This window comes from Anser cygnoides, chromosome 9 (assembly GCF_040182565.1).
Source record: "Anser cygnoides isolate HZ-2024a breed goose chromosome 9, Taihu_goose_T2T_genome, whole genome shotgun sequence".
NCBI classification, from domain to species: Eukaryota; Metazoa; Chordata; class Aves; order Anseriformes; family Anatidae; genus Anser; species Anser cygnoides.
In genome coordinates this window covers 13,386,259-13,413,911 of record NC_089881.1, presented here as the reverse complement: position 1 = coordinate 13,413,911, position 27,653 = coordinate 13,386,259, and the positions used below count along the sequence as shown (strand labels likewise).

The following is a 27,653-nucleotide window of genomic DNA, read 5'->3' as shown; positions in this document are numbered from 1 at the left end:
TGAAGGAAGAAGGAAAATGATACGGGGTGAAAGGGGAAATGAAATCCAGAAAGCTTCAGCCAGGTGTAAATGGCAAAATACACCCCTTCAGCTGGCTTTGGTGCAGGGAGAAGCTTGAGATCTTGTGGGGGATAGGGAGTTTCTTTTGTCCAAGTCTCACCATTTACTTTGGCTGCTCCATTCATTTCCCCCTCACATCTGTTTTATTTCATCTGGAGATCAGGAGGAAAGCCAGTGCTATAGACACAGCGTTCAGAGCCACTGATTTAATTGAGAGCTCTTTTTTTTTTTTCCCTGTGTGTCTAAGGTTTCTAAATACTAAAACTGAAGCAGTAACATAAAAAAGAAATGAATTTGAAACAATTCAGCTATCCCTAAAAGCTTACAAGTTCAGACCATCACCCTGAAATAAATCATAATGCTGCTTATTACTGTCTGCCTCTCAACCTGTGCAGGCACGATCACACACAGTAAGGAAAGCGCAGGTCTTTGTCACTAATACAAAATGCTGCAATTTAAAACATCCCTTGAGGCACCTGGGTTCAAAAGGATCACTGTATAACTAGAAATGAGCCGGATCTTCAAAAGTTCTGGTCTCGAAATTAGAAATTTCTGAAAGAAAAGTAATGCATTGCAAGCACAGCAATTAACCAGTAGCCTACATCCTAGGTCTCACTGCTAGCAATGGCCAGGGCTGCAGAGCTTTCTGTGGAAAACCTAAAGCTGCCATGCCCAGCCGCTGCCACCATACGTCCCTGCTGCTTTGCTGCACAGCCCTGGGCCTGTCCCACCGGGATAGATAGCACTTAGCAGTTGTGCTCCTTTGCTGTGATCTCCCAAAGCTGTCCCGAACAGCTCTGGGGTGTCAGCAACTGGGGCAGGGCCCCCAGGGGTGGGATCCCAGAAGGCTGTTTCAGCTTCTTCCCATCTCAGAGCCATCAGTGTTGTTAGTCCTGCAGGTAATGTTTGTTGCCAGGTTCGTTTTGTCTTTCTTGCAGAAACATCTTTTTTTTTTTTTTTCCTCACCCTCCCCCCCCCCCCCTTTTTTCTTTTTTATGATACACAAACCCACAAACCTTTGGGATGTAATTTCTAAATTGAAAATGTAGAGAGATCATTAATGGTGGTAGTGAGACCCTGGATATAGGCTTTCTTGTTTAGCTTGTGTTCACTCTGTTGGGTAAAGAACGAATTTCCTTATGGGCATACTGAAAATCAAATTATACAGTCTGTTCTGGTTGGAAGCGCTGGAAGTGCAAATGACAGAATTTTGTATTTCAGAAAATGAGGTTCGGTCATACCACCATGGCCATGCTTGGACAAATTACTTGCTCTCCTTATAAAAGCAGCGCTCCTCATCTGGTGGGTGCCTCGTGAGGACACGCCAGTGCTCGCTGTGAGGGGCTGCCTTTCCACTGCAGTGAAGCCACACCATCACCCATGGCAGGCTGCAACACCAGTCGCATTTTGAGCCCTTAAACCACAGGACATGCTCACACTAAAGTGTAGGTCTCCTTGCTTTGTGGAGTTCATTTCCCATCCTTTAAAAGGCAACTTATTTTAGTAATGAACCGATGTCTCTTGCTGCTCCAGTGCCTTTCTTGGCCAGTGGCTGGCAACAGAGAATCCCCTAAAGGTGCCCTCTGCTCTCTGCAGGACAGCTAGGCGAAGCAGAGTGACAATGAAGTAAGGCCTTTGCTTTCTTTTCCTCCTTACCCAAGAAAAGTCATGTCAGCGTAGCCCGTGGGGCTGGAAAGCCGGGCTGTCAAGGCACACTGCAGAAACCCATCTGGCTTCAGGGAGCTCGTCTGCCATCAGGACCATAAAGCTGAGCTTCCAGCGTCTGCCCAGTGTTTTGTAAAGAGAAGGCTAAATGTTTGAGGCTCTCAGACTAGAGAGGGCATGTGGGTGGAAAGAGCCAGGACGTGCAGTGGGAGGGGTGATGCAGAAAGGCAGCTTGACCCAGCCCCAGGCTGCCCACAGAGCACAGAACACAGGGCAGCAGATTTACTTGGTGCTTGCTGGTTTGCTCAGTCATGAAATACTAAACAGATATTGACTTGAATTGAGGAGAGCATCAGGATTTATTGAGCCAAGAGTTAAATACTGACTGAGGCAAAACCAAGCTAATACTTGCTACAAGGGGGCACTTGACCACTCTAACATTGTGTATGTGTAGCGTTTCTATTTCGTTTATCTTCACAGTTAAGTGTCCTAAGAACATTTTAAGGGCAGAAATTGCATTACAGATGTACGCATATTAAAACATCGTATATGTATTCATATGTGTGTATATATATATATGTAAATTAAGGGCTTATAAAGGGAAAATCCATTTTAGAGGTTAGGACAGATTACAGGTAGAAAACCTAATACAGCAATCACTAATGCAGATGAAATGTCATGAAAATAGGACAGCAGTGAGCTCAGGAAGAGGCTTTATAACGGCTCTCCTAAATGGGCGAATCTCCGAAGAAGCTTTGAATCTCCGTGTGGGACAGAGCAGCACTCAGACTAGATTTCAGGATCTCCTCTGATACAGCCTTTGGGATAGTCCTGTTGCCCCCTGTAAATCGCTGCAGCAGCCAGGGTGTGAGGTGTGTGGAGAAGCCTGGGGAAGGCAAGTGAGAAGCCAGGACTTCCCAGCCACCTTGTCAGGCCATTCTGGTTGTGCTGGCTTGGTATGCTTGTAACAGAACTTTGGTAACAGCAAGGAGCTAAGCCGATCTCATACCTGGTACAGATGTAGAGCTTATCTAAGCATCTAGTAAATGAGGACAGTAATTGATTATTAAGGGAATGACTGCACGTGTTTCTGATTAGTTTTCATTCTATTCCTAACTGGAGAAATTTTATGTTTCTGAAAACATGTTTTGAAGCACAGTTTGAAAGAATAATTTTTTGTGCACTTGCTTTTTCTGTGCATTCAGTACTGTTAATGAGAGTGAAATACTCCAAAGTTTTGCATAAGCAGCTCATTTGCAGCTCATATATGAATACTTATGGAATATTATGTATTTGCTTTTAAAACAATACACTACTTTGTTATACTATATCATTACATAGCTCTGCCTGTCTTGAATGCTGAATTTGAGGGTCCTTGTTCTGTCAGATTTGCTAAATATCCTGGTTATTTATATAATACATATTCTTGATTACAGAATTTTCTTATCTTCTATATGACAGCTTCAGTTAAGTATCTTCTTCAGGTCGACATTGTGGTGGCATCATTACCTGCCATATTTAAGATGTGTTATTTTTAGAAAAAAAGCCATATTTATATATTTTTTTTTCTAATCTAAAAATACAGTTGTGGTCATAGATGTGCATTTATAATTTTGGCTGCTTGGTATGCATTAAGGTCACAAGCCAGCGTTCTGTTAAACACTCCCAGAGCATGTCCAAAAATGTAAGATAACTTTTGCACTGATAAATGGGGTTTGTATTAGTAACGACAAATTACTTCCCATTTAGCTCACACCACAAATGTGAAATCGTAGTACCTTTTACAGCAAAACCATTCAATATTGTCATAGTAAGTGGGTGTCAGCATTTCCCTTCCAGCCTCCTTCACTGAGCAGCTTAGAATTCAACTGTAAAATCTCACTCAAAGCAGAAATTAAATGGACCAGGTGTTAACACAATTTGAGGGGGTTACTCCTCATCAGCTGTTCCATTTAAGTGGAGTACCTTTTTGCATGAATTACAACCTTAATTTCTGTAGATATTGAGGGCTTCAAAAACAACAGCTTCTTTTTGTAAGCCTTCAAAAGCCAGTACAGTAGCCTCCGTAAGTCATCAAGTGCTAACGCTCACCCTGCAGCATACTTCTGCTAACCTAAACTTTAGGTGTGTTTTATTCAATGTCAGGCTCAATTCGATGAGGCTTTGTGTGGTGACACTGTGGCTACACAGTTGTGAGTTTGAGTGATGTAGAGAGCCAGAGGTCTTTGCTTCAGATGCTTCCCCCTACTACCTGATGCCATCTTCTGCCCCAGCGCCTACATACCCTGCTGTCGTGTCTGCAAGATGTGTGATCAGCAGAGCTGGGGTAACGGAGTTGTGACTTCCTAAATGCTGTCCTGGGCAGAAGAGAGTTGAAGGGTGAACGGTAAAAGGCAGCTTCATGAAGGCTTCCTGCTCCTGCCCTGCCAGTGCACTGTGGATGCATTGGGTTTCCTAGGACAAATCCCAAGGGGGGGGTGGGGTGGGGTGGGGAACAGCTACACATCACCAGGGGTTCAGGACTGCACTCTAAGTCTCCAAGTCTAGAGGCAGCTGCTTATCTTGAAAGGCCTTAGAAAAAAAATTTTGCTCTAGTCATTTAGAGACTTTATTCATTCTGCCCACATGCTTAGAGTGTATGTGTTCCCAAGTGCTTTGCTGCCTCAACAAATGTGTACTATAGCATCATTTTGTACACTCTCTAGGGCAGGAAGCCTCATTTCCTTTACTTCTTCTAGCTTTGTGCATGTTTATAGATAAATAGTTAATGATTCATAAAGATGAGCCATTTTCCTTCTTTTGAAAATATTATTACCTGTTTTGGTAATGAAAATAACCAAATAAACTATATTTCATGTTGAAAGAAAGAGAATTCCTCCCACTTCCATCCCTTTATCTCAGGTATGCTCAGTAATTGCAACTGGGAAGAATTTGCCTTAGGAAGATTTCCCATAAATCTAATTAAAATGGACTTGTATCTTTTTTAAAGCAGTAATTCAACAATGCATCTAGTTATAAGCACCTTATGTCAGACAGTGTGAATCCTCTGAAAGGCCTGAAAGTTCAAGATGGAAAAGAAAGCTGAGCAGCAGAAATGAAACTCCTTAATGTCTCTTGGAAAAGGCATCATCTTACAGGGCAGTGAAGTAAGTGGACAGTTTGCATGATAATTGCAAATCCATGTAGTAAGCTTTGAGACTTAGAAATGCTCCTCTCAGCACCATTGATCCAAGCTAACAGTGCTAGTTCTCAGCACAATTAAGTCATAAACTTGAATGTATTCTGCATGTTTGAACCTGCCCTAAACTTTCCCTGGCTGATAACACCCACATGAAGAGCAGCTGAGTATTTGAAAATGCATAATCACTTATTCCATTACCTCTGCTGTACCACGAAGTCCTTTGCAAGGAGGTATTTTCTCAAAGGAGGAAGAAAGCTTTCAGTCTTGCTTTAATGCCATATTTTGCACTTCATATTGAAGTCTGACGAATGAGTGCTGATTTAGAATTCCTTTCCACTTCCTGCTGCAGCTTGCTCTATAAATCAGATGGATGGGACCGCAAATTGGGTAAAGAGAAACAGGACTCGAGAGTCTCATAGTGATACGCAGTGGGGGAATTAGTGTCACTGAATCTAGTGCTCATTTTTAATGTTTAGTTACATTCTAATAGAGTCTAGTGGAAATAAAAAATCATATTAATATTCAGTCAGCCACTATGAAAGATGTCTCCTTAAGTATGTAATATTTTAAAAATTTACTGGAAAAATATGATCGGTGTAAAACTTACTGAGTAGCTAAAGTTTTCCAGCAGCTTGAGTAATGTCATAAAATAAAGAGAATGCTGGACTCTTTTAAATGAAAAGTGTGGTGGTTTTGCTTAAGAAATAATTTAGTAGCCCATAGACTTAGGGTCGGCTTCAAAAAACAGTGTTTTCAGGCCCAAATATCCCACACTGTGAGCAGTCCTCTGAAAAATACAGAATAGAATAGAATGCAAAAAATGATACATTGCTGTATCTTGAGATAGTCTAGAACAAAACCTCAGATCCACTGAATTTTATGCAAGGAAAACATTGAATGTCTTTGCTGTAGAATAGGCTGGTTTCAAGAACTCTGAAAGAACTATCATTCTTCATTGAACGATTCCCTGGGATTTTTTTGGTAAGGAGTACTCTGAAAATGTTTTGTATCATATGGGTAAATCACCAGGATTCTGGATACGTATGGCTGGATCACTTCAGTGAAATCAGTATAGCCACACTCACACCAGCAAAGGAGTGTCACTGGGTCCCTCTTCCATCTTAAGCTATCAGTTCAGAGAGACTGAAGCCCTGCATTTTAGTTAGAGGAATGAGTCAAAAGGAGCTCCCCATGAGCAGCTGATGCGATGTTTTGTGCTGTCTGCTTCACTGATAGGCATCACAACCACCTTTACCAGAATGGGGTTGGCAGCTAGCGGCACTGCTGAAAAAACACTGCCTTACTCTTAAAATTACTCTCTATTGGTTCAGATGCAAGGGGGGTAATCAGCTATGTGCACAGGCAGAAATGTATGTGTGGAAGAAGCAGAGGTAAGAAATTTGACATCTTTGTATAACAGCCTTGCATGCAGTGAATATCCCTTCAGTTCTTTAATCCGGTGCCTTGTTCTTGTTGGATCGGTGCATTGGTTTCCTCAAACAGTACTGAGGGTAACTTGCTCTGTGTCAGCAAGAATCTTGGGATCAGTTCCTAAAAATAAAACCTGATGAGACTGAACAGAATAATTAATAATCAGGAAAGAGAAAAGCAACAAGAAGGTGAGAGAAACCCCATGTAATAGCTTACCAAAAATATGAAATCTTCTTAGTTGGTTGAAGCCTGTTCCACAGTAATTGGCAAAACTATATACAATATATTGTTTGTACCTCTTCTCTCTCACCCTTCCTCTCTCTCATTCAGCAAATTGCCTGTTCAGACTTCAAATAAATAATTGTAATAAGAAAGCTAAGGCAGATTCTTAAAAACTAAATGACCCTTTCAGACTCACAAAAGCTTGAAGTGCTGGAATTTTTTCTGTGAAAGGGCCAAACACTAAGATCATGAACAAATCATTTAGTCCAACCAGGGTGAGCTTCAAACACACAGCTGCGTGTGTCCAGGGAAATGACATATCTTCAAAGAATACAGCCAGCCTGAATGATGAAAATCAGTCTGCCAGCCTGCACAAATTTACATGAGTGCTTACACTATCAGTCAGGCATTTCCTGTACTCCGGTGTTTTTTTTTTAATGTGAACTATCAAGGATTACAAATGGACGATTTTCCTTGCATTTCCTTCCAGCAGTCAGCTGTACTCTGTAAGGCGTCAGGCGTATGCAAGGCTTCTCTGCCTGGGCTGCTCAGTGTGCGCTAACAGCCTCTTAGTGGGAGCTCTTTGGAGAATCAACAGGACCAAACATGAAGCTATGATGTTTAAAGATGATAAAGAGCCATGCAGGAGGTACCCCAGCATGTTTCACACACCGAGAGACACATGTTGGAGCATCCCCGCCGTGGTGACAGCAGGTGCTGCAGGCCTGTGCAGGCAGCGGCCTAGCTAGGCTGCCCCACGCTGCCAGGTACGGGGCACTCCTAGTCTGAGGCCACAGGGCCGTTCCTGTGGCATGCTGGCCATCCTGAGCCTGAGCCAGCTATCCAGCAGTTCACTTTGGCTCCGAGGTCTTGTAAGTCATTCTCAGACACTTTGAAATTCATGCAGGGAAGATGTGATATTGCAAACATAAATCAAGAGGTGACAGGTCTCTTTTGGAAGGTCGTGTTGTGTGGTGCTGTACTTTGTGCTCCGTAAGCTTCTAGCTTGAAAAGTTTGGTGCATTTATTATTTTATCAAGTGCGGATGCTGTTTATCTCCTTTCTGTGCTTGACATCTTCAATAGTCGGAATGTTTTTTCTTACTCTCTACCAGGGACCAAAACCTAGTACTTCAAAGGTGGCAGTATCAGAGAGCTGCTGAGGTGTTTTGCCGGTATGCTTGTGTAATTCTGCGTTCCATAATCCAGCTCTTCCTCCTGCAGTAGTGCAGAAGGTAGAGAGTGGATTATAAAGCTTGATGTGAATGGGAAGAGCATAATGGGGCCTAGGCTGGAGTGATGGAGGTGGACTAGGCCCTAGCCAAAGTAAGTCAGCATTGGTCCTGGGCTAATGTGAAGGATGAAGAGAGGAAATTTAAATATATGTGGAGGTACAGTGGATTTCTCTGAATTGTCTGACATAGTACTAGGAAAAGAGAGGGAAACAAATCCTCTTCTCTCTGCCAGAGACACTCTCTTGAACAGCACAAGATCCAGGAATACCTCTGTGATCGGATGCTGGCGGTGGCAGAAGCCAATAGTCTAACACAGCACTCTAGCTTCTTAGAACAAGGTAAGGGATTTATACTACTGTCTTGTGTGCACACATTCAAAGATTAATGCGGTAATAAGAAAGAAAATCTTGTATAGGTAATTCAATGAGCAGTAACATATCTTTTGCCTTGCGTTATTGTCCCCCGAGAGTATTTCTTCCTTAACGTTTACTTTTTTGTTTTCTGATTAACTCTCTTACCTGTCCATGCTATAAAGCTGGAGCATATATTTGGACAAATATGGTCAGTCTGTTTTGGATTTGTTGAAGAGCTTCACTAAATCCTTCAATATCTGTGCACAGTCAGTGAAATAATGTGCTTGACTGCACAAATAAATAGAGTAGAAGTTTGATGTAAAGATTAAAAAATTATATGTTAGGGAACAGTAGATATGTCTGCTGTCTGTTTCTTTCTAATAGGTTCTTACTTGCCCCTCTAGATGCCTGTGCACAATATTCACTCTAGCACTGTTCGGTTTCCAATTTTGTGGATGGTTTAATCATTAGGACTTGCATAGCGTGCAGTGGTGTTAGCAAGGAATGATGGTGCCATTTGTTACCAAATTTTATTGATTCGGCCTGCATTTCTCAGTTGTTTCCTGAGACTATAATGCCCACAGATATAAGTGTGAGAACTTCATCTAAGGACACTTCTGTTTCAGTACTCTAAGCCTACCTGGCATGTCATTAGGGAGGTTGGCCTTTGGTAAACTCTGAGGATAGGTGTCCCACTTGAGGGTAGGAGTTTCTTTCTTGGGGATGAAAGCTTCAAGTTTAGAGAAAATATGGAAAAATCACAGAATTCTAGACAGAAGCCTAATTGCAGTGACATATTTTTAATGCTCCATTCACCTAATGATACTCAAGCCTTGTGGAACAATTTGCAGAAAATGAGGTAGAACATTAAACGATGTATCACTGTGGTGTTAACCAGCCTTACATTCTTGACTGATGAAAGGTTTAAAAATCCATTTAAACAGTTTTGAGCCACAGTGGAAATGTGTTGCCCAAATGTCAGGTGTTAACAAGATAGCCAGAAGGAAGTTAAGGAGAATCCCAGTATATGTAGGCAGTAAGTAGCACTCCTTTACATTTTTATAGATGCATCATTTTGCATATGAAACATTCTCTTTCACATGTGTGTCACTGTCAGTGGTACTAATTTATTCTGAAGAAGTTGGAACTAAGAAGGAAACCATGTCTGAATGTGTTGCTAGAAGACATCAGTTGCCTTTGATGGAAAGAACGGAGTTAAACATAATGTGCAAAACTGTGAGAAACAAATCTGACATCTCAATAGAGGAGTGAATGGTTTCCATTAGGCTTTCTAAATCTGTCTTTCTCAGAATACCCAATATAACCTCATACACTCTTGATTTTAACAAGCTTTATTATACTCCATCTCAACTACATAAATATAAAGCTAAAATATCTAAAATATTTAACAGATGTGGAACAGTAGAGAGAGACCTCTACAGTGTACAGTATGGGATTGGCCCAAGTTAAATAGTGATCACGGATTTTTAAATGTTAAATGCAGATCAGGAGGTAGATGATTGTCCGTCACCACACGTTGGCTGTTTTGGCATTTGAGCAAGAAATGGAAAAAACTCTTGACTAGTCTTATCTTTGAAATGAGTAGCTTGAGAGTGGTTTGGTTCTGATCTTGCAAGCTGCACTAGCTTCCCAAGAGCACATGAAATGAAATCCTGCTCCAAATACCAGGTATGCCTCAGTTTAGAAGACACTATACAAAAGGAGCTGTAGCTCAAAAAAACACCCCAGTCCTTGCTTTCTTTCATAGCTAGAGGTACTGGTGTGTGAGAAGCTCGACACAAGCCAGCAACGTGTGCCTCCAGCCCAGAAAGCCACCTGTACCCTGGGCTGCACCAACAGCAGCGCAGCCAGCAGGGTGAGGGAGGGGATTCTCCCCCTCTGCTCTGCTCTCATGGGGCCCCATCTGCAGTGCTGCATTCAGCTCTGGGGCCCCCGGTGTAAGGAAGACATGGACCTCTTGGAACGAGTCCTGAAAAGGCCACAAGGATGATCAGAGGATCTGGGGCACCTCTCCTATGGATACTGGCTGAAGGAGTTGGGGTTAGAGAACAGAAGGCTCCAGGGTGTCTTTGAGGTCCCTACCAACCAAAACCGTTCTCGGTCTATGATTATGTGAAAAGGACTTGATGTAGATAAGCCAAGCAGACTGCACTGGTGGAGGCTTTGCAGGGAGGGAGGGACAGTGGACAGAATAAAGTATGAGATCACATAAAGGAGGAAGAGTTAACCCCAGAGTGGTGTGAGAGCAAAATGAGGCTATGAACCTCAGGGAGCATGGCAGAGATGGAGTGAAGAGATGGGATGAATGTGAAGTCCTAGTGTGTATATCTAGGATATATAGTGCTATCTAGAAGGGTCTGTTTGGGAGAAGTGTAACAGGGAGAAGGGAGATTTCACAAAAATTATAGCAAAATAATGGTTGTTTCAGGCAGCTACCCCTTCCTTACAAACAATAGGGAAAGTAAACCAGTTACTGGGCCTGCTCTGCCCTGGCCATTGATTTTTGTGTTAGGTTATTATGGAGATAATACATATATGATTTATTACTAATAAAAAATACCACATTTATGACAGTTTCCGTGTCCAAAAGAAGTTCCATCCATGTTGAGAGGTAAATTCCCATTTTTGATAGTAATACTAAGGAGAATTACTTGGCCACTTGGAATTAAAATCAGAGCGAATCCTTAATTATTGCTGGGTCTTCCACTGTATCAAGAACATTCAGAGAAATTTTGAAGATGGGATTTTTTTCAAAGAGGCCACTAATGTAAAACATCCACTGTAGATCCAAAGAAAGAATATATAAAACATACGGACATATACCATAGGTGCACAGTTTACTTGATGGTAATAAACTGCCTTTATCTAGAAGGTATGAGGCTAAAGAAACTGTTGAAAGAAAACTCCTGGGCTCCTGGCTAGTGAACAGAACAGAGGCAAACAAAATACCATAATTATACAAAAAAACATCACCTTTTAATGTTTAACAACAACTGTCATTTCTGCTTTCATTCTTCTGTTACTATTCCTTCTTTCATTTCCCATTGTGGAGTATTTGAACGTTGGTGGCTCTAATATCTGACACAAGACAAAGCATTTCTTCATTACAAGACAAAGAATAGCTCATCAGCAAACCCCATGCCACGCTGAACACCTTCGCAAAATTGATCTGAGAGGCACAACAGATTGCGGCAATTAAAGAATCTCTCAAGCACTTCAAAACACAGATACCTCAGCTGTGTGTTTCATATTAATCCAAGCCTCCCTGAAGATAAAATTTGACAAGAAGGTCCTTCATTATGGTTCCATATTGCCTTCTCTTTAACAAAAAACAGCTGAAGTGAATGAGAATTAGGATGCCATCTATTTAAATATTCACAATAAGATTTGCAGTATGTGTAATCACGATATAACTCACCAGGAGAAAAACCTGTCAAATGAAAGGGGATAAGAGGAAATGAAATTTATAACGTGGGCACATTAAAGCACCATTCACTATATTAAAATTGCAGAATTTTGTCTGCTGTGTGTACACTATAGAGGTGCTGAGATCAGACTTAAAAAGAAAAAACCATCATTAAAACAAACTGAAAAACCCACCATCTATCCAGTAATGAAAGAACAAAAAGGGGAGGGGGGCATCTTTTTAATTACTACGATTCATCATGTTTATTACAGAAGGAATAAGGAACCAGCTAAGAACAGCCCTCAGTCGTGGTAGTAAATCCAAAAGAGTACGCGGTCCCTGCAGAGCTTACAGTCATAGACAAGACCAGGTAAAGCTCTGGGGAAGGTGACATAAAGCATAGCAGAGAACTTTATGGTGAAGGTAGATCTGAACACAATTTCCACAGGGATTTTTGCCTATTTTCCTAAAGAAATGGGTATGGAGAATTATCCTTTCTGTGTCCCTTTGTTTGTGTCGGTGACCATGTCTCTGTGTGTCCCTCTCTAATAACAAGGGCAGGGAGGTGGGACTGATGAGCGAAAACATTTTGAGAGCTGACCTTCGCTGAAATTGGTGAGCAGGCTTTGATTTGGTGGTCAGTCATTCTCGACATCAGAGTAATCTGACTAGGTAGCAATGCTCTGCCCCATAACTTACGCACCAGCAAGAGAAAAGAGAGAGAGAAAACACTGGTGTTCCTTGAGCCTTTCCAGCTGCCATCGATTTCCCACTGGATGTTTGTTCCTGCACTTGTAATCACAGAACAGGGCTGCGAGTTCTACATACTTGACAGTAAGAAGCATAGCTTTGTCTTTGAAGTTAAAATAAAGATAGACTTCGTCTTTTTAATGTATAATTAGTGTCAGATGACCAAGCACACAGCAGGGGTTCTTGCTATACATCACGTTATGTTTCAGCAGCTAAGTATAGCTGTATTACCTCAAAAATACTTAAAAGATTGGGAAGAAACAACTCCCCCAGATACAGTAGTCGAGGCAGCGGTTCTTTAGGGACTCTTACTTCCCTGTCGGTTGCAGTCAGTACCAGTGTGCGTGGCTGCTGCCGGAGCAGCCAGCACTCAGGGCTCAGCACAGCAATGCCTCAGCTCCTTGGGAGGGGAGAGATGTCAGCGTGCAGATGAGGCATACTAGAAATGTAAATTCTTCATAATCTCCTTGTGCCATCTCTTCCTTGTTTTTCATGATTCATGGTTAGGAAAATGCCCAGGGCAAAATCAAGGCTCTGTAATGTGATTGCTCATGCATATTAATGAGCATACAAGTGGCTGGGAGTCTGCCTTTGTTTGCTTAGATCATCCTTTGTCATATCGAATAATTGTGCCTTCCAGAGCTGCGTGTGAACACTTGAACGTTTGTGGGGTTGAACTTACAGTAAGCAAGGTTGTTCCTGAGTTGGTATGTAACTGAGATGTGCCACAACTTGTTCTTCATTTCAGTGGTAGCTCAGCATCAGGAAAGAATGCTGATTTGAGTGCAGAGTTTGTGGTCAGTTCTAAAATCCTGTATTTCTCATTTGTAGTGTTTTGTTTTAAACAAGCAGATTACTCATGTGTGTATTTACTGGTTCTTGCTGCATGATCAGGGCATGATCAAATGGGAGCAAAGCAGAGCATCAGCACAAAATGCCAGTGCTTGATAGTAATCACATCTCTTCACTCTGAGGAGGCTGGAGTCAACAGTGTGCCAGGCCTGGTGGAGCAGGCAGTATGCATAGGCTGCTTTACAAGCAGAATATGGGCTTTTCTGGAGCCACCTTAATTGTCCCTCAGTAGCATGCCTGCCCTTGAAGATGTCTGAGTTTTCCAGGCCACATTTCTCCCCTGGAGTGATGTATTGCTGATTAGCTCATCTAGGAGTTCCCAGATTGTGGGGAAACTTGCTCATGGTCAGTGGTGAGATCCCTGGAGGTTGGTTCCTCCTTGTTTCCACTGAGAAATATCTGCATAAAGAAAGATTTAGAGTTGTACAAAGGCTATGCAATAGCACACTGGAAAAGTAGCAAAGCTTCTTTCCTCAGAGGCCTAAGGAGGAAAGAAACAGATGAGATGATTGCAATGGTCCTTTGCAGTCCTTCAGGGTGAATTAACAAAAGAAGGAACTGATGGAAGAAGAGCTTTCACATGTTAAGCCCAATAATAACAGCCAAGCAGAAGTGACCAAGAGTCATCGTCCTTATTTGAGATGGTGACCATATTTAAGTGGGAAAGAGGGTGCTGTTACATGAGAAAAAAAAAAAAAAGATGGGTGGGTCACACAGTGAAGAGAAGGTGGGCAAAGAGGATCAAGTACAAATGAACTGGGGAGCTAAAGCACCTTGCTGAGAAGGGAGAAAGCAGAATAGTAGTAGAGTGTTCTGTGTTACAGTGACTGTCTTCCAGTGGTGGTTCTCAGGTCATTTTGATGGGATCACTTGTAATGAGTTTTAACCACCCATTCAAAATGAGCTCGCCTTACTGTATAACAGAAGCCATTTCCAGTCCACACCTCTCTGTCACCTTCAGTAGAGCTGACCTGTTTCTTTGCTCCTCTTGAACAGTGCTTGAAATTTAGGAAAAGTCTACAGAGATGTTCAGGAGCAAAAAGAGGATTATTGTTTTATTTTTAATTAAATAAAAAAGCAAGTTTTTATGACCTGAAAAATGGAATGGAGAAAGTTCAGAAATCTCAGGGAAGAGACTTCAGTGAAAATTATTCTAACTGATTAGATGGGAACTTTGTCACTTGAAAACATTCTAAAATAACAAGTGCCAAGTTTAAAACAACAGGACAAATGAGTGTTGCATGTATGTACTGAAACTGCTGAAAAGAATTCTGCAGTAAGGTGCTCATAGCAAAAATCAAGAGTCCTGTTCTGAAATTTTCAATCCACTCCTTGGAAACAGCAGTTCCTTTGTAAAGTTTGAATGAGATGGAGAGAGAGACTTTCAAAGCCACTTCACATTTCTGGTAAATGTGGGCCAGTTCCCAACCCTGAATTATAGGTATATACACTGCAGGCAAAATGTGGTTATCATTTTCCCCAGCGCACCACGAGAGAGCTTTTGATCTTTGTGATCAGATTATCTTGTTAGTGGTTTTTGAGAAAGTAAGAGGAGAAGATGATAGCGCATGAAGACTGATGCATCGACCTTTTTCCATTTGCTGTGCCTGTTCCAGGCCTGAATAGAATTTAAACCCATGCTGAGAAAGGTAAAGCAACTGCTCAGATCTCCAGGAATGTTCCCAGTGATCTGCCAAGGCCAGTTGTTCATTTGCCTGTGCATTGCATTTTGACCTGGTTCCATAAACAAACACAACTTACATAAGCATGCTCTGGTGTGTCCCTGCCTGTTAGGCTTGCTGCTCCTTCCATATGCTTTTAAACCATTAGCCAATTTTAGCCAAATGTAACAGATTGCAAGTTCCGTGAGCAGAGGAGAGGGGCTCACTGGTACAAAGACTGTACTGTGAACTCAGTCGTTGTGAGACATCAGAGAGCCTTCATGGGAAAGTCACCAGTGAAAAGGAAAGCCACAGGAAAAAAGGCTTCAGTGGCAGCTACTGCATGCAGACATCCCTCTTTCTTCCCTTTTTAAATAAAAATGACTTAGCAAAAACATTCAGTCATATGTCCTCGCATGTTGCCATGAAGCCATGGGAGCACAGCATCTGGAAAGAGAGAGTCTTTTATTGTCAGATTCATGCAACATGAACTATGTTTGTCTGTTTCATTAAAACACCCTGCTTTCCCAAATGAAACAGTCTGGGCTGGCCCTTCATGTGGAATAAATTGGAGCAGCTCCACTGAATTCAGTTTGCTGATTCACAGCAGCCGAGGCTCTGATCCTTTCTTCTGTGCATATGTGGCACCTTCTAAATAATACAGTACATTTAGAAATGCGAAGGTGAGGATTTCAGAGATGTGGCACTGAGACAGTGTGATTGTTTTTCAAGTTAGGTTTGGGTTGCAGTGGTATTAAAACTAGTCAGTTTATGTAACAAAAAGTTTGTTATTTAGCTCCCAGCATCAGTACATCTTAAATGAATGACAGACGTTATCGATGTTCTTACCATGTTTTCCATTTTTTATTTCGTATTGTATTTTAATGCTCAGTTGCTGGGATTTAGGATGGAGGAAATGCGCTGCTTGTGTCATGTTTTAACATGAAACATCAAATCCAAAGCCTGGGTCCATTGAATAATGAGAGACTGATTGTTCACAAATCTTCCCAGTGAAATGTCAAACTTCTCATACTATGAAAATGATCTTCAGCAACACAGAGCTTGAAAGCAGATAATAATCCAAGAACATGAAACAGAGCTAACATGCACTGGAGCATGTCATGAAAATTCCTGCAAGGAAAAAAAAAAATGTAATTTCTGTCTGAGTACAAAGCAAGAAGAAAGGTTTGTTCTGTGCCTTGAATGATTTAGAGAGGCCGCTGTTTACTCACGTAGCCCATTAAAACACGCAGCTTGTCAGAAGGGTGCCATTCAAGGACTGATGAAGTGCAACCAGCCTCCTGGTTGCAGGCATTTCTTATTTCATACTTCCTAAGTCTGATCAGACAGAAGTTTCTTCATTATTATTAGACATCTGAAATCTGATGAGTCAGAGCTCCTAGTCAAACAGCACATTGTAAACCACACTAAGCACCAGCAATAATTAATACATTTTTTGGAGCCACGTTTTTACTTCACGCACAGCTAAGAGGCTTCATTCTTAGCCTAGAGAAAAGAATGGACATAACTCGGTAGGTGGACATAATTTGCCCATACAGAAATCAGACAAGCAAGGAAATAACACTCCTAATGGCTAATAGGAGTGGTTCCGGTTTGTGATTTTGGTTTTACAAATCAATTTTCTAATATTAGAAACTAGCAGAGCGTAGAGACACAGGATGGAAGCCTGGAGGAGACCTCCTGAAATATTGCATACAGCTCATTGACATCACAGGGAACATCACTCAGACTTATTCAGCCAGGTCTCGCAAATACTTGAGGATTTTTGTCCCCATCTTTCTCTTGGTAGGCTGCTCCCAAAACTTCTAACTCTGATAGTTAAAAAGCTTGTTTCTCCTCTTTTTATTTCTATGCTAGATATATTCTCAGAGATCTCTCCACATTTAGGGGGAAGACTAAATATATTTATAGACAATACTCATATTCTCCCAGTCAGCCACTCAGAGAAGTCTGTCTATTTTTTCTGGTCATTTTTTTAGTCCTTCCCTAAAGTTAACCCACTTTTTTTTTTTTTTTCCAAAAGTGAAGAAATAGTGTCAGAAGCAACAGAGAACAGGCCCGTTTGTGAGAGCACAGGAGATGACACTTGCTAGATCTGGCCTGGTGCCGTAGTATCTCAGCACTGCAGAGACACGGTGTGTTCATCTCCCAGCTGCCTGCCCTTGTAGAGAATCACACATTCTGGTCTAGTGCATTATTAGGATTATTGTAAAAAATCAGTGTAGCTCCCACTGGTGGTATCGCTGTCATCCAACTAATATGTGCATGCATGCTGTGCTCCACAGCTGTGTCTAGAGATGTTGTGGCCCACGATTTTCTTGCAAGGGGCCACATTGCAAGAACTACTTTGCAACGCTAGCATTCTGAGTACCTTGTTGGCATTCTCAGCAGCCCTCTGCCAACCGAAGCTCTTGGGTCAAAGAGCCCCTCTCCCACAAATGAACTGTTTTGAAGAGTCAAAGAATTTTCTATACGCAACTCCTGCATACTCTTCAGCAAGAATTGCAATGTTTATCTTACATTTTTATTACAATTGTTTACCTTTCTTTTTTCTTTTTTAATTGAACAAGATGCAGAAAGTCTTAATATAACACAACAGGTTTTTAGCCATATGCTCTATTTTCAGACTACACATACTGCAATTTAAAAGCAAATTTTATTTTTGGAAAAGACTACACTAACTGTCTAAAGTTGAAATCCATGCCTGTGGCAAGAAATAACCCAAGGTATTTGTATCAGTCACACTAGGCATCAGGTGAGCAGGATCTTCTTTGTCATATCGCATAATACCAAAAATTTACAGCCCAACGCTAAGATAAAACATCAGGAAGGGATGTCTGCTTACTTCCTTGACCCGTCTGTCTTAGTAAATTCAAATCAAATTGTATTCATTCTCTTTAAACAGCTGTTGTGCTTGGTTAAAACATTAACTAGAATAGGTCTTTTTATTTCCGCTCAATTTATGTAATTCACAATACCTCTTGGGTAATAATTTACCCAAACTGATATTATAAAGCTTTTGTTAAAAACTTTAAGATTCTGTGGGTGCACATTCTTGTTGTTTCTTCACATAGTAATCAGTAAATATACGGACATACGTAGCTTGTATACTTCAATTCAGTGAATACTGAACTGATCATGGTGCTAGCACTCTGCAGAAGTACACTCACCTCTAGAAAGCAGCTAGAAGACATAACCCATAAATATATAAAATAGAAGCACTAACACTGCAGTATTAGAAGGTGAATCTGTAAAAGCTATCTTCCATTTCTGATGAAATACTTCTATTACATTTGTAATCAACTGAAAGAGAAATAACTGCTTTTAGCTTCTCTGCTGTGGAGTGTGAATCTCCAATCTTCTTCTATACGGGAAGTCAGTGAGAGGAAGCTGGATAAGAGGAAGGACACAGATGGGGAATGAAAAGTATTCAAAGATAAATGCAAGTATGGATTCTAAAGTGTCTTAAAGTGTCTAATGTGTTACCTGGCAATAAAAATATGAGGAAGAGGTTAAAGAGTCAATCTGCATAAACCAGGAGAACAAAAGGTAATCACAAGTAAAGAAAGACTTATGCAAATATAAAGCCTCAAGGACAGAGGACTGCAAAGAGTATGTAGAGAAGTCACGTCTGTAAAAAATGTTAGAAAAAGTTGCATGTGAAAATAAAGAGGAATGGTTGCAATAGGCTTCCTCAGAAATGATAGGAAGGTATGTGTATTGTAGGGTTATAGGTGCTCTTTCAGAAAAGAGTGGGGGGGGGGGGGGGGGGCAAAACAAATAAAAGCATCAACTGCATAAGTTACTTGGCTTGTAAAAGGTGGTTTAAGATAAAAAGCAAGTCCTGACCTTCCCAAAAGAGGGACAGCTAGTTCTGAAGGTACTTCAAATTTATCATAAGGCTGGCTTCCTGGGGAGCTGCAACATAAGAAACAAAGGTGTTCAAGAAAAGGTTGGACCTGGTGCTTAGGGACATGGTTTGGTGGGTGACATTGGTAGTAGAAGGATGGTTGGACCAGACGATCTTGAAGGTCTTTTCCAACCTTAATGATTCTATGATTCTAAATATAGAGGAGAGGTCCATGGCTTAGTGACAGACCTGGCGTGTTTATTCTACACATGGGCCATTTAATGTGTGGAAGCACTTCCAGGTAACATGAGAAGTTTGATAGCAGAACAAACCAAAAGAAGGGTAAAAAAAAAAAAAAAAAAAAAAAGAAAGGAAACAAAGGACTTGCAGAATGCGATGTATAGGTAGAGTGGAGATACTCTGGGGCAGAGGAGGTAAGGGTACTGTTGGTCCCCATTTTGTGGGCATGCCTGGTTTGGGACTTGCACTGTGCATGTTTCTGTGTAATTCAACAGAGCCTTCCCTGTCAGTTTATATGTATACCAGGAGCATTGACAGAGACAAGAGATAGAAATCTAGTGTAAATAAATGCAAGCTCCTTAGAGGAAAGGGAAAAACATAAAACAAAGGAATCTACCAGTACTGGTCCAATTCCCAAGCTGGAAAAGGTCTGGTCAGGAGAGACATGAATACAATTCAAAATACATTGTAAGTTCTTAACCATGTTGCATAAGTTATGCATAGCTGTTGAATTAAATTGTTCTAATATTGTACAGGTAACTTGTAAAGCAAGATGTATGATGCAAAGGTTATTGTAAGGATCTGAATAAATCCAGCAGAAGGAAACCTTTGGTGATGTCAGTTGCTCCAGAAGGTTAGCTGTCTGTCAGCTAAAAAAAGGATTCAAGAGTTGAGTGGTGCTACCTCACTGAATTGTACTGCTCTCGGAAGAAGCCAGAAGGGATAAAGCACTGGGCCTTTTGGATTTCTCTGAAATGCAGACAAGGGAAGAAAAAACAAAGTGTCTGACAAGATTGAAGACAAATAAGTTCATTTATGCTGTAATATATGAGCTAGATAAATGTGAAAAGAAGAAGCAAAAACAACCGCCAAATGCTTTTAAAAGGATCTAAGAGCATATGTGGAGGAAAATTAACCATAAATGTTATCTCAAAGGAGAGGACCCTCTTGGAATAAGTGATATGGCATTTATGTCTAAAATTTGTTATGTTGCTATTGTTTTGTGAAATGACAGAACATCTGCTCAGTCACAAGACACCAGTAAAATGCAGCTTTATGCCTAAAGCAATATGTCAGTCCCTAACAAAAAAATATATATAATAGATGAAAAACAAAGGAGCATTGTCTTTTTCAGTTGTAGTCATTTCTGACCTAATAATGGTTTAGAAAGGATTTTTAGTTTTATTTTTGAAGAAAAAAGTGAATGGAAGGATTGAGTCATTTATTTATGACTCTTCAAGATTAGGCTTTGTGCATTATTTGGGCAGAAGCTGGCAAAATGCTTTGTCTCTGCAAATCGTTTTTATGTCACTAAAGTATTTTTTAGAAGACAGCTACTTGCAACTATCTTGAAAAAAGATCAAGCTTATCTTACAATTTCTAAATTCATTATATAGTAAGTCATTTTTTGATCTCTGGAAACAACAGCAAGTCCAGAAACGTGCTCACGTGAGAAGTGGACGGAAGTTAGATTTCACCTCAAAGCTGACTTTTCAGAGAGGAAAAGCATCCAAACTGAAATCTGTCATACAGGAAATTAATTAACAAATTCCTCAGGAAACAATTATTATATGGGATTTGCCTCTGAATATTCCAAGCACACAACTTTTAAGTGACTTCATTAAAAAAATGCTTTCTCTTACATTTTCATTGCTGTGTTCGCTGACTTGAAAAGCTTAAGACTGTGGTGCAAGATATAATTTCAAAACCTATTTTCTGCTGAAATTGGTATTATCCTACAGCTTAGAGCAGTCCCTTCAGATACATGTGCATATATGATCTCTCAGAAAATAGACTCATCGGTGAAATTGATTAAAATTGACAGTTTTATCAAATAGTTCTCACAGAGCTAAAGAGCTCTTATGTAATTAATGTGTGGAAGTATTCATCTGGAACATACCTTCAGGAAAAAGCATGACCACAAATTTATGTTCTAACACATCTGTGCTCAAAGATCCAGAACGAGAATTAGGATTAGGCTCATATTAGGAAGCTCAGGGGTTGCATGGCACGTAATTTGCAACAACCCCAAGCAGAGCTACAGGCTGGGAGATGAGTGGCTGGAAAGCTGCCTGGCCGAGAAGGACCTGGGAGTATTGGTGGATAGTCGGCTGAATATGAGCCAGCAGTGTGCTCAGGTGGCCAAGAAGGCCAACGGCATCCTGGCCTGTATAAGAAGCAGTGTGGCCAGCAGGTCGAGGGAAGTGATTGTGCCCCTGTACTCGGCTCTGGTGAGGCTGCACCTCGAGTACTGTGTTCAGTTTTGGGCCCCTCGCTACAGGAAGGACATGGACGTGCTCGAGCGAGTCCAGAGAAGGGCGACCAAGCTGGTGAGGGGTCTGGAGAACAAGTCTTACGAGGAGCGGCTGAGGGAGCTGGGCTTGTTCAGCCTGGAGAAGAGGAGGCTCAGGGGCGACCTCATCGCTCTCTACAGTTACCTGAAAGGAGGCTGTAGAGAGGTGGGGGTTGGTCTGTTCTCCCACGTGCCTGGTGACAGGACGAGGGGGAATGGGCTAAAGTTGCGACAGGGGAGTTTTTAGGTTGGATGTTAGGAAGTACTTCTTTACCGAAAGGGTTATTAAGCATTGGAACAGGCTGCCCAGGGAGGTGGTGGAGTCACCATCCCTGGAGGTCTTTAAAAGACGTTTAGATGTAGAGCTTAGGGATATGGTTTAGTGGAGTACTTAGTGTTAGGTCGGAGGTTGGACTCGATGATCTTGAGGTCTCTTCCAACCTAGAGAAATCTGTGAATCTGTGAATCTGTAATCTTTGACGCCTCTGAAGGACTCTTTGGGTGACCAGGACTTTGTGTGCTACTTCATCAAGGATTAGCAGGGGAGGAAGACAGCAACCATGCTGATACCATTTCTTTCTTCTCCATAAAACCGATGTCAGCAGAACATTGGTGTTTTTTAACATAATTTAAGGTTGGAACCTTTGCTGGAATCACTAAAATGCATCAGCATAGTCATCTGTGTCTGACTCAGAGCAGAACAGTAATATGGGATTTTTACCCTTCAGCTGAATCAAAAACAGATACTAAAGCCTTTCCACAGAAAAACTGTAGAGTTTCTCAAAAACCCTTTAGAGGGTTATGAAGCTGATCCAAAGCCTGCTGCAGCTGGGAAGATTCCTGATTTGAGTCATTTTTCAGTTTCTGAGCTATTTACATAAGCTTTTCATGAGTAGAAAGTATCGTCTTTCAGATGAGGCAAAAACTTGATGACTTAATTTTTAAGCTGTTAAGATTCCAGTATCTTCTGGAATCACAAGCAGCAAATATCTTCTGCTTTATGAAGGTAAAGACACAAACTCAATGCCCGACCTGAAATCCACTGCAATTATTTAACCAATGTGTCAATTCTCAGCATCAGGACAGTGCAATCCCAGGCTGGACCTGCTGTGCAGAGCTGCCAGGTATGGCTGGAGTGCATCATGCATCAGCAGGCGGAGTACAAGCTGGCAAAATTAGGCTTGTTTAAGAGTAGTTTTTAATAATATAAATGCCATTACTGACTCCAGTCTCTGAGCTCTGCCTTTCAGCGTGGGGAAAGGACTTGTTTGCTTTCCAGCCCTCTGGGGGGAATCGAAGTTCTGGGGTTGGTGCCTGCAGCCAGGAGAATTGTTAGGACGTTTGGGCAGGTCATGGCTGTCTCTGAAGAGGCCTCGAACGCTGCAGTGAAAAATTAGGGACATGCCCTGCCTACACCCACCTTCTGGACCTACCAGAGCTTTAAAAATATAAAGGATGTTGTTTTTCCGTTGTGACACTTTTTCTAAAGCTCCAGCACCCTGTACCATCCTGATGTACTGTGCTATTTCAGTGCAGTCTCAGGCCTTTGAGAAAGGTGTCTGTGATTCTTTTAAAAGGAGAAGGAGAAATACTAGCATACACTTTGATAACGGCACTAAAACAGCTCTCACTGAAGTCATGTGGCAGTGTCGGAGGGATGAGCATTCCTAACTAATGCAGTGGCACTACTTCATCTCCTGAAATGAGTTTAATTACAGATAAACAAGTATGTGTGCACAGAGTTGGGCTCTGGTTCATTGCTCTTGGTGAATGGTAGCCAAAGGTCAAAAAGTAGAGAAATGGTATACAAGGAAAAAAAGGTAGGTAGGTTGCACCTGAGCTTGAACTAAGTTGTAATGTTGAGCTTCCCCATAAGGGTTCTGCGTAACAGTGCGCCTCTGTACTGGCCAGCCTAGAAAGAGCAGGATAAACTTTGAGTAATATGGCCAAGAGGTGCAGATCTGGACTATGCTTAATCCCTTTTTGTCGTGAAGGCCTTACGAACCCAGAACCCAGTAAAACTTTGCAGTGCACCATGTTGCAAAGCTAACCGGTTTCTTGGTCTTTTTCCAAGAGTGGTGCTCACTTGGTTTGAGTATTTACTTGTTTTGAGCAGGGGTCAGGATTGAGCCATGAACACTGAATGAAATCAAATTTTCGAAAAGAATGATTGCCTTAACAGGCAATAAACATTTCTGCTTTGACTGGCAAACAATCATTAAAAGCCTTTATTAAATTTTGCATCTGTTCTGTTCACCACTTAGCCATTTCTTTTCATTCTGAGGCATTATAACTAAGAATGAATGAGTCTTCTCTAATATGGTTAGGACACAATAAATCTATGAAAGAACTGAGTTATCTTTCTCCCTTATAGGCAAATTTTTCCAATTGTTTAACAAAATGTTGTTTTGTATTGCCATGACATCAGCCTTTATGCCTTAGAATACCAAGGCTCAACATTAGGCAACTTGTTTTTAGCAGTCAGGCGGTAACAATTAGACAGTGTTTGATGCTCTTCCCCTCTAGAGTCCATACCCTCTCCTCCCACTTACAGATCTTGCCACTGCACTGCGAAGTCATTTGTGTTTTCAGAATGAGCAAACAGATCCTTGCAGTGAAAGGGTGGAAAAATTCCAGAGTTCTGCCATATAGGAGTTGGCGTCTGGTGCTCCACAGAACAGGGTCTCTGCCACACTGATCCAAGCCTTCGTCAGCCCCAGCAAGGAGGATGGCAGCTCACAGCGTCAGAAGAAGAAGGAGGCTACCACAAAAAGCTTCCCACTGCGGAGGAATTGCTGCATTTGTTGTCATCTGTTCAACCCAGTTAACACGGCTGTATTAGCCCTGTGCTCCAGTTCCTCCCCCAGCTCCCAGCTCACCTCCTTTTTAGTGTGAAAACTGCTTGAATCTTCAAAGCTACATTTCAGAATACATTTCACTCAGCACCAAGGGTAATCACAGTCCTGTAGGCTAAAGCAGATCACAAAGCCTGAAATGAATCTGCGATACTTTGGGGGGAAGATACCCGTGGTGGAGGCTATTGGACGGCTCCAGAATGTGACCAACTTTGAGAAGCGTTACAAAGTCTTTCCATTTGGTAAAATATTTTCATGTAACTGAATAACAGGTTTTAATCATACCTCGTCATACTGTAGGGGCAGAGCTAATGCAAACAAGGTTTTTGTAACTCTGAGAAGGAGACAAACAAGCTGCTGCTGTTTAAAACAATGTTCATATACTTTGGAGGTTGAGTTTCAGCTAAGTGAAGGGAGTGATCCAGAATACTGGAATGGATCTTATAGTCACTTGAAATAAAATCCAACATCCCCAGTGTAAATCTCAGCAAGACGGAGAAAAGGAATTGGTAATTGCTCACAAAATGAGAGAAGGATGCATGGGGAATGGAAACTTGATAGTAGTGGTGGTGGCTTAGCCAGGTTGTGAAAAAGCCCAGTCCAAGTTAGGGCATTCCCCTGTCGCTGAGCTGTAGGGAAAGCCTAGCTCTTTGGGTTGTTCTCTGCAGAAGCTGTTCCATCTTCTCTACTGCTGCAAGCACAGGCTGCTTTCCACCAAGGAATGTGAAGCACCTTGGTTCTGGCTTTTGCATCAGCAAATGCTGAAGTGTGGTACAAAAAGGGCACAGTGCCAGCAGGAGAGGTCTCACATAGCTCAGCAAATAGCTGCTCCTCTCAGGTGTGGGGGACAGCTTCAAGGCATCCTCTGAATCGTCCTTCCTCAACTAACACCATGTAATAAAATGTATTAGACTAAGCCAGTCGATTCATGTCTTCCCAAGTAGTGCTGGTGTTGCTGTTCCCTGGGTAGGTTGGATGTAGATTGACTGTAAATGGAATAGTATTTTTCATGTTTCAGAACTACCAGTGAAATGAAAAATCCTTTAGTTCGCACAACACTAATAATAGGACAATAGGCAACTGTTTGTAGTGACCAAGGGAGAGAGAATATCCAAAGATCAAAAAGATGAGTTTGGGGAGTAAATACATCGTTGTAGTAAGCGTGACCCAGTATGATATGTTCAGATGTATAGCTTTCTTCTTCTGTAATCTGTTCAAAACATAGATTTCAAGTGAAATGTAATGAACAACTTAACAGTTCATACAGGCATCTTAAATGAGAGCATCTTAAAAATCATATATAGGGGCCAAGGTTTCCAACTGACCAAACCCATAATGAAAAGTAGCAAGTACGGTAGCCAGGTTATACTGTGGTCTTGAATTGTTAAAAAAGTACTCAGATGTGGCAGATGGTAACACCATTAACCAGTGATCTCCAGACTGTGGCCTACAGGTCCAGCCCTCCCTGTGATGATACTGGATGATATGGTGTTTTCAATGAAAAGTTTGACGTTAGGTGTTGCTGGTCATCTGTGGTGGAGAAATTTTGATGGTATCGTCTTTACCTCCAAAATGCAAGGATGTCACTGCTAGAAATAATCTCCAACCTGAGGAGCAGTTCTGGAGACTATGTGAAAGTGCTTGTTGCTTTATAAAACCAGCTTGGTCAACAGAGATAGGAGCTGTGTAAATATTCTGACCGTTGTTGGTTTTCTGCTTTTTCCATTTTAGCTGGATGCTGAGAAGGCAAAATTAAAACTGGAAAGATGGGCTTCCCGGGATGCTGGCAGTGGGGGTGGAAGAAGTGAAGAAATGGAGTCAAGTGGGGACTGCGATGATGAGGATGGCTGTCAAGGATCCGGTGACAGGATTCACACAGCAGGTAAATACTCTTTCTATAGACACATACAGAGCTTAAAATTCATGAATGTCACAATTAGGTGGACAGAGCTAAGATTTGCACTGCTTGAGTTAATGTTGAAATCCTACTGAATTCAAAGGATTCAAATCTTAATCTGTGAAGAGCTGCAGTTAAAATAGAATGATACAGACAGTAACCCAACATAATTTAACACTTGGCATTGCAGATGAAAGACTTAAATTTAGAGTGAATAATAATCTGCAAGAAAATCTAGCTCACAGAAATACTGGAAGAGTTTTTCTAGATAATGCAGGCTCTTCAAATAAATAGAAAATTAATGTCCTTATAGACTGTGTTAAGTGTTAACATAAATATTTATCGGTTGCATAATGGTACTAAAGGATGCTTCAGAGTTTTGCTGAAGGTACATATTCTTGAAAAAATACCTGATGTATTGTTTTTTGTAATAGTGGGTTGCTGGATAAAGATAATCCTGATATAAAATTTCTTGGTACTCCCAGATATGCATTCTGCAGTATTTATTCATGTAATTACTTGACTGATACGTCATCAAGTGTGGAATCATCATTGGAATCTAACTTAACTTCCACCAAAATACTGGCAGTTTAATAGGTAGTTAAGATCTTACTATAATAAAACAATAAGTTGTAAGACATCTCCTTCTAAATAGTTGAAATTACTGATTTATCTTATCTGTTCTGATTCATTTTAGCTCATCAAAATGTAACTGCATTAATTAACCCATAGTTTGTTTAAATATATTTTCATTTGAATGTAGAAAGATATGAAATACGAGCATAATAGTGTTGAAAAATAGCGCACATTAAGATGGGATGGAACTCAGCTAAGTTTTAAACTACTGCTACATTCCGTAGAGGTGACCAAGTGCCTCTTTCTTGTCCTTTACCATTGAGAGTCAGAAAAGGTATCCCATATTCAGATAGGGACTTTTAGGGTTAGGGCTTTAGGGTTTTTAGGGTTAGGGCTGTAAGGGTTTTTAGGGTTAGGGCTTTAGGGTTCAGATAGGACTTCGGTTGTTTGTATTATGAATATTTCTTCAGGAAAACTGAGCTTAAACATGTATTTTGAAATATCTGCAAAGCGTTAATTTTAGTTTGCTATCATATTACAAATACCTGAAATGTGATTTGTGTTGTTGAGCTGTATAATCAAGATTCATGATGTCTTACCACACAGGGACAGTATTTTTTTATAAAAATTAAGTAATTGTGACTAACAGATAAAGTTGAGATTTTCACCATCTACTCACCCGTGATTTTGAACAGAAGAACTTCTATACAACGTTATTTTATAACTATTTACTCTTATCATTTTTTCATTGTTTGTTATATTATATGTGTAAGCAATTAAAAGACCACTAGATCTTTTGGGCCCTGGAGATTTGTGAGTGTAAATACTATAAGTAATATGCTTTCCTCGCTACATGGTATAATACAAACAAAAGCCAGGTGCTAACTACTCTTCAGTGAACAATTAAACTATTCATACAGTGTTTTGGGAGGATGTATATGCATGTTTACACACACAGTGGCAGATTTCAGATGTTCAAAAATAAAAACTTGAAAACTTTCAAGACTGGACTTACAGCTGGCTTTAGTAATGGCAAATATAGAAACTGCATAATGTCTTTTTTTTCCTTTTTATTCAGTCTATTT

General features: G+C 41.0%; 1 protein-coding gene across 6 annotated transcripts in view; it reads left to right on the top strand.

The window, feature by feature from the left end:
- Positions 1–27,653, top strand: part of LOC106039183 (glypican-5-like) — a 425,024-nt gene that overhangs the window by 298,105 nt on the left and 99,266 nt on the right. For all 6 annotated transcript variants that reach the window (XR_007168470.2, XR_010833633.1, XM_048077284.2 and 3 more), the window contains one exon: positions 25,827–25,977. Coding sequence is in view for 4 of the 6 variants with exons in the window: in XM_048077284.2 (XP_047933241.2) it covers positions 25,827–25,977 (151 nt within the window). In the remaining 2 variants the exon portion in view is untranslated. The remainder of the gene's footprint in view (positions 1–25,826; positions 25,978–27,653) is intronic.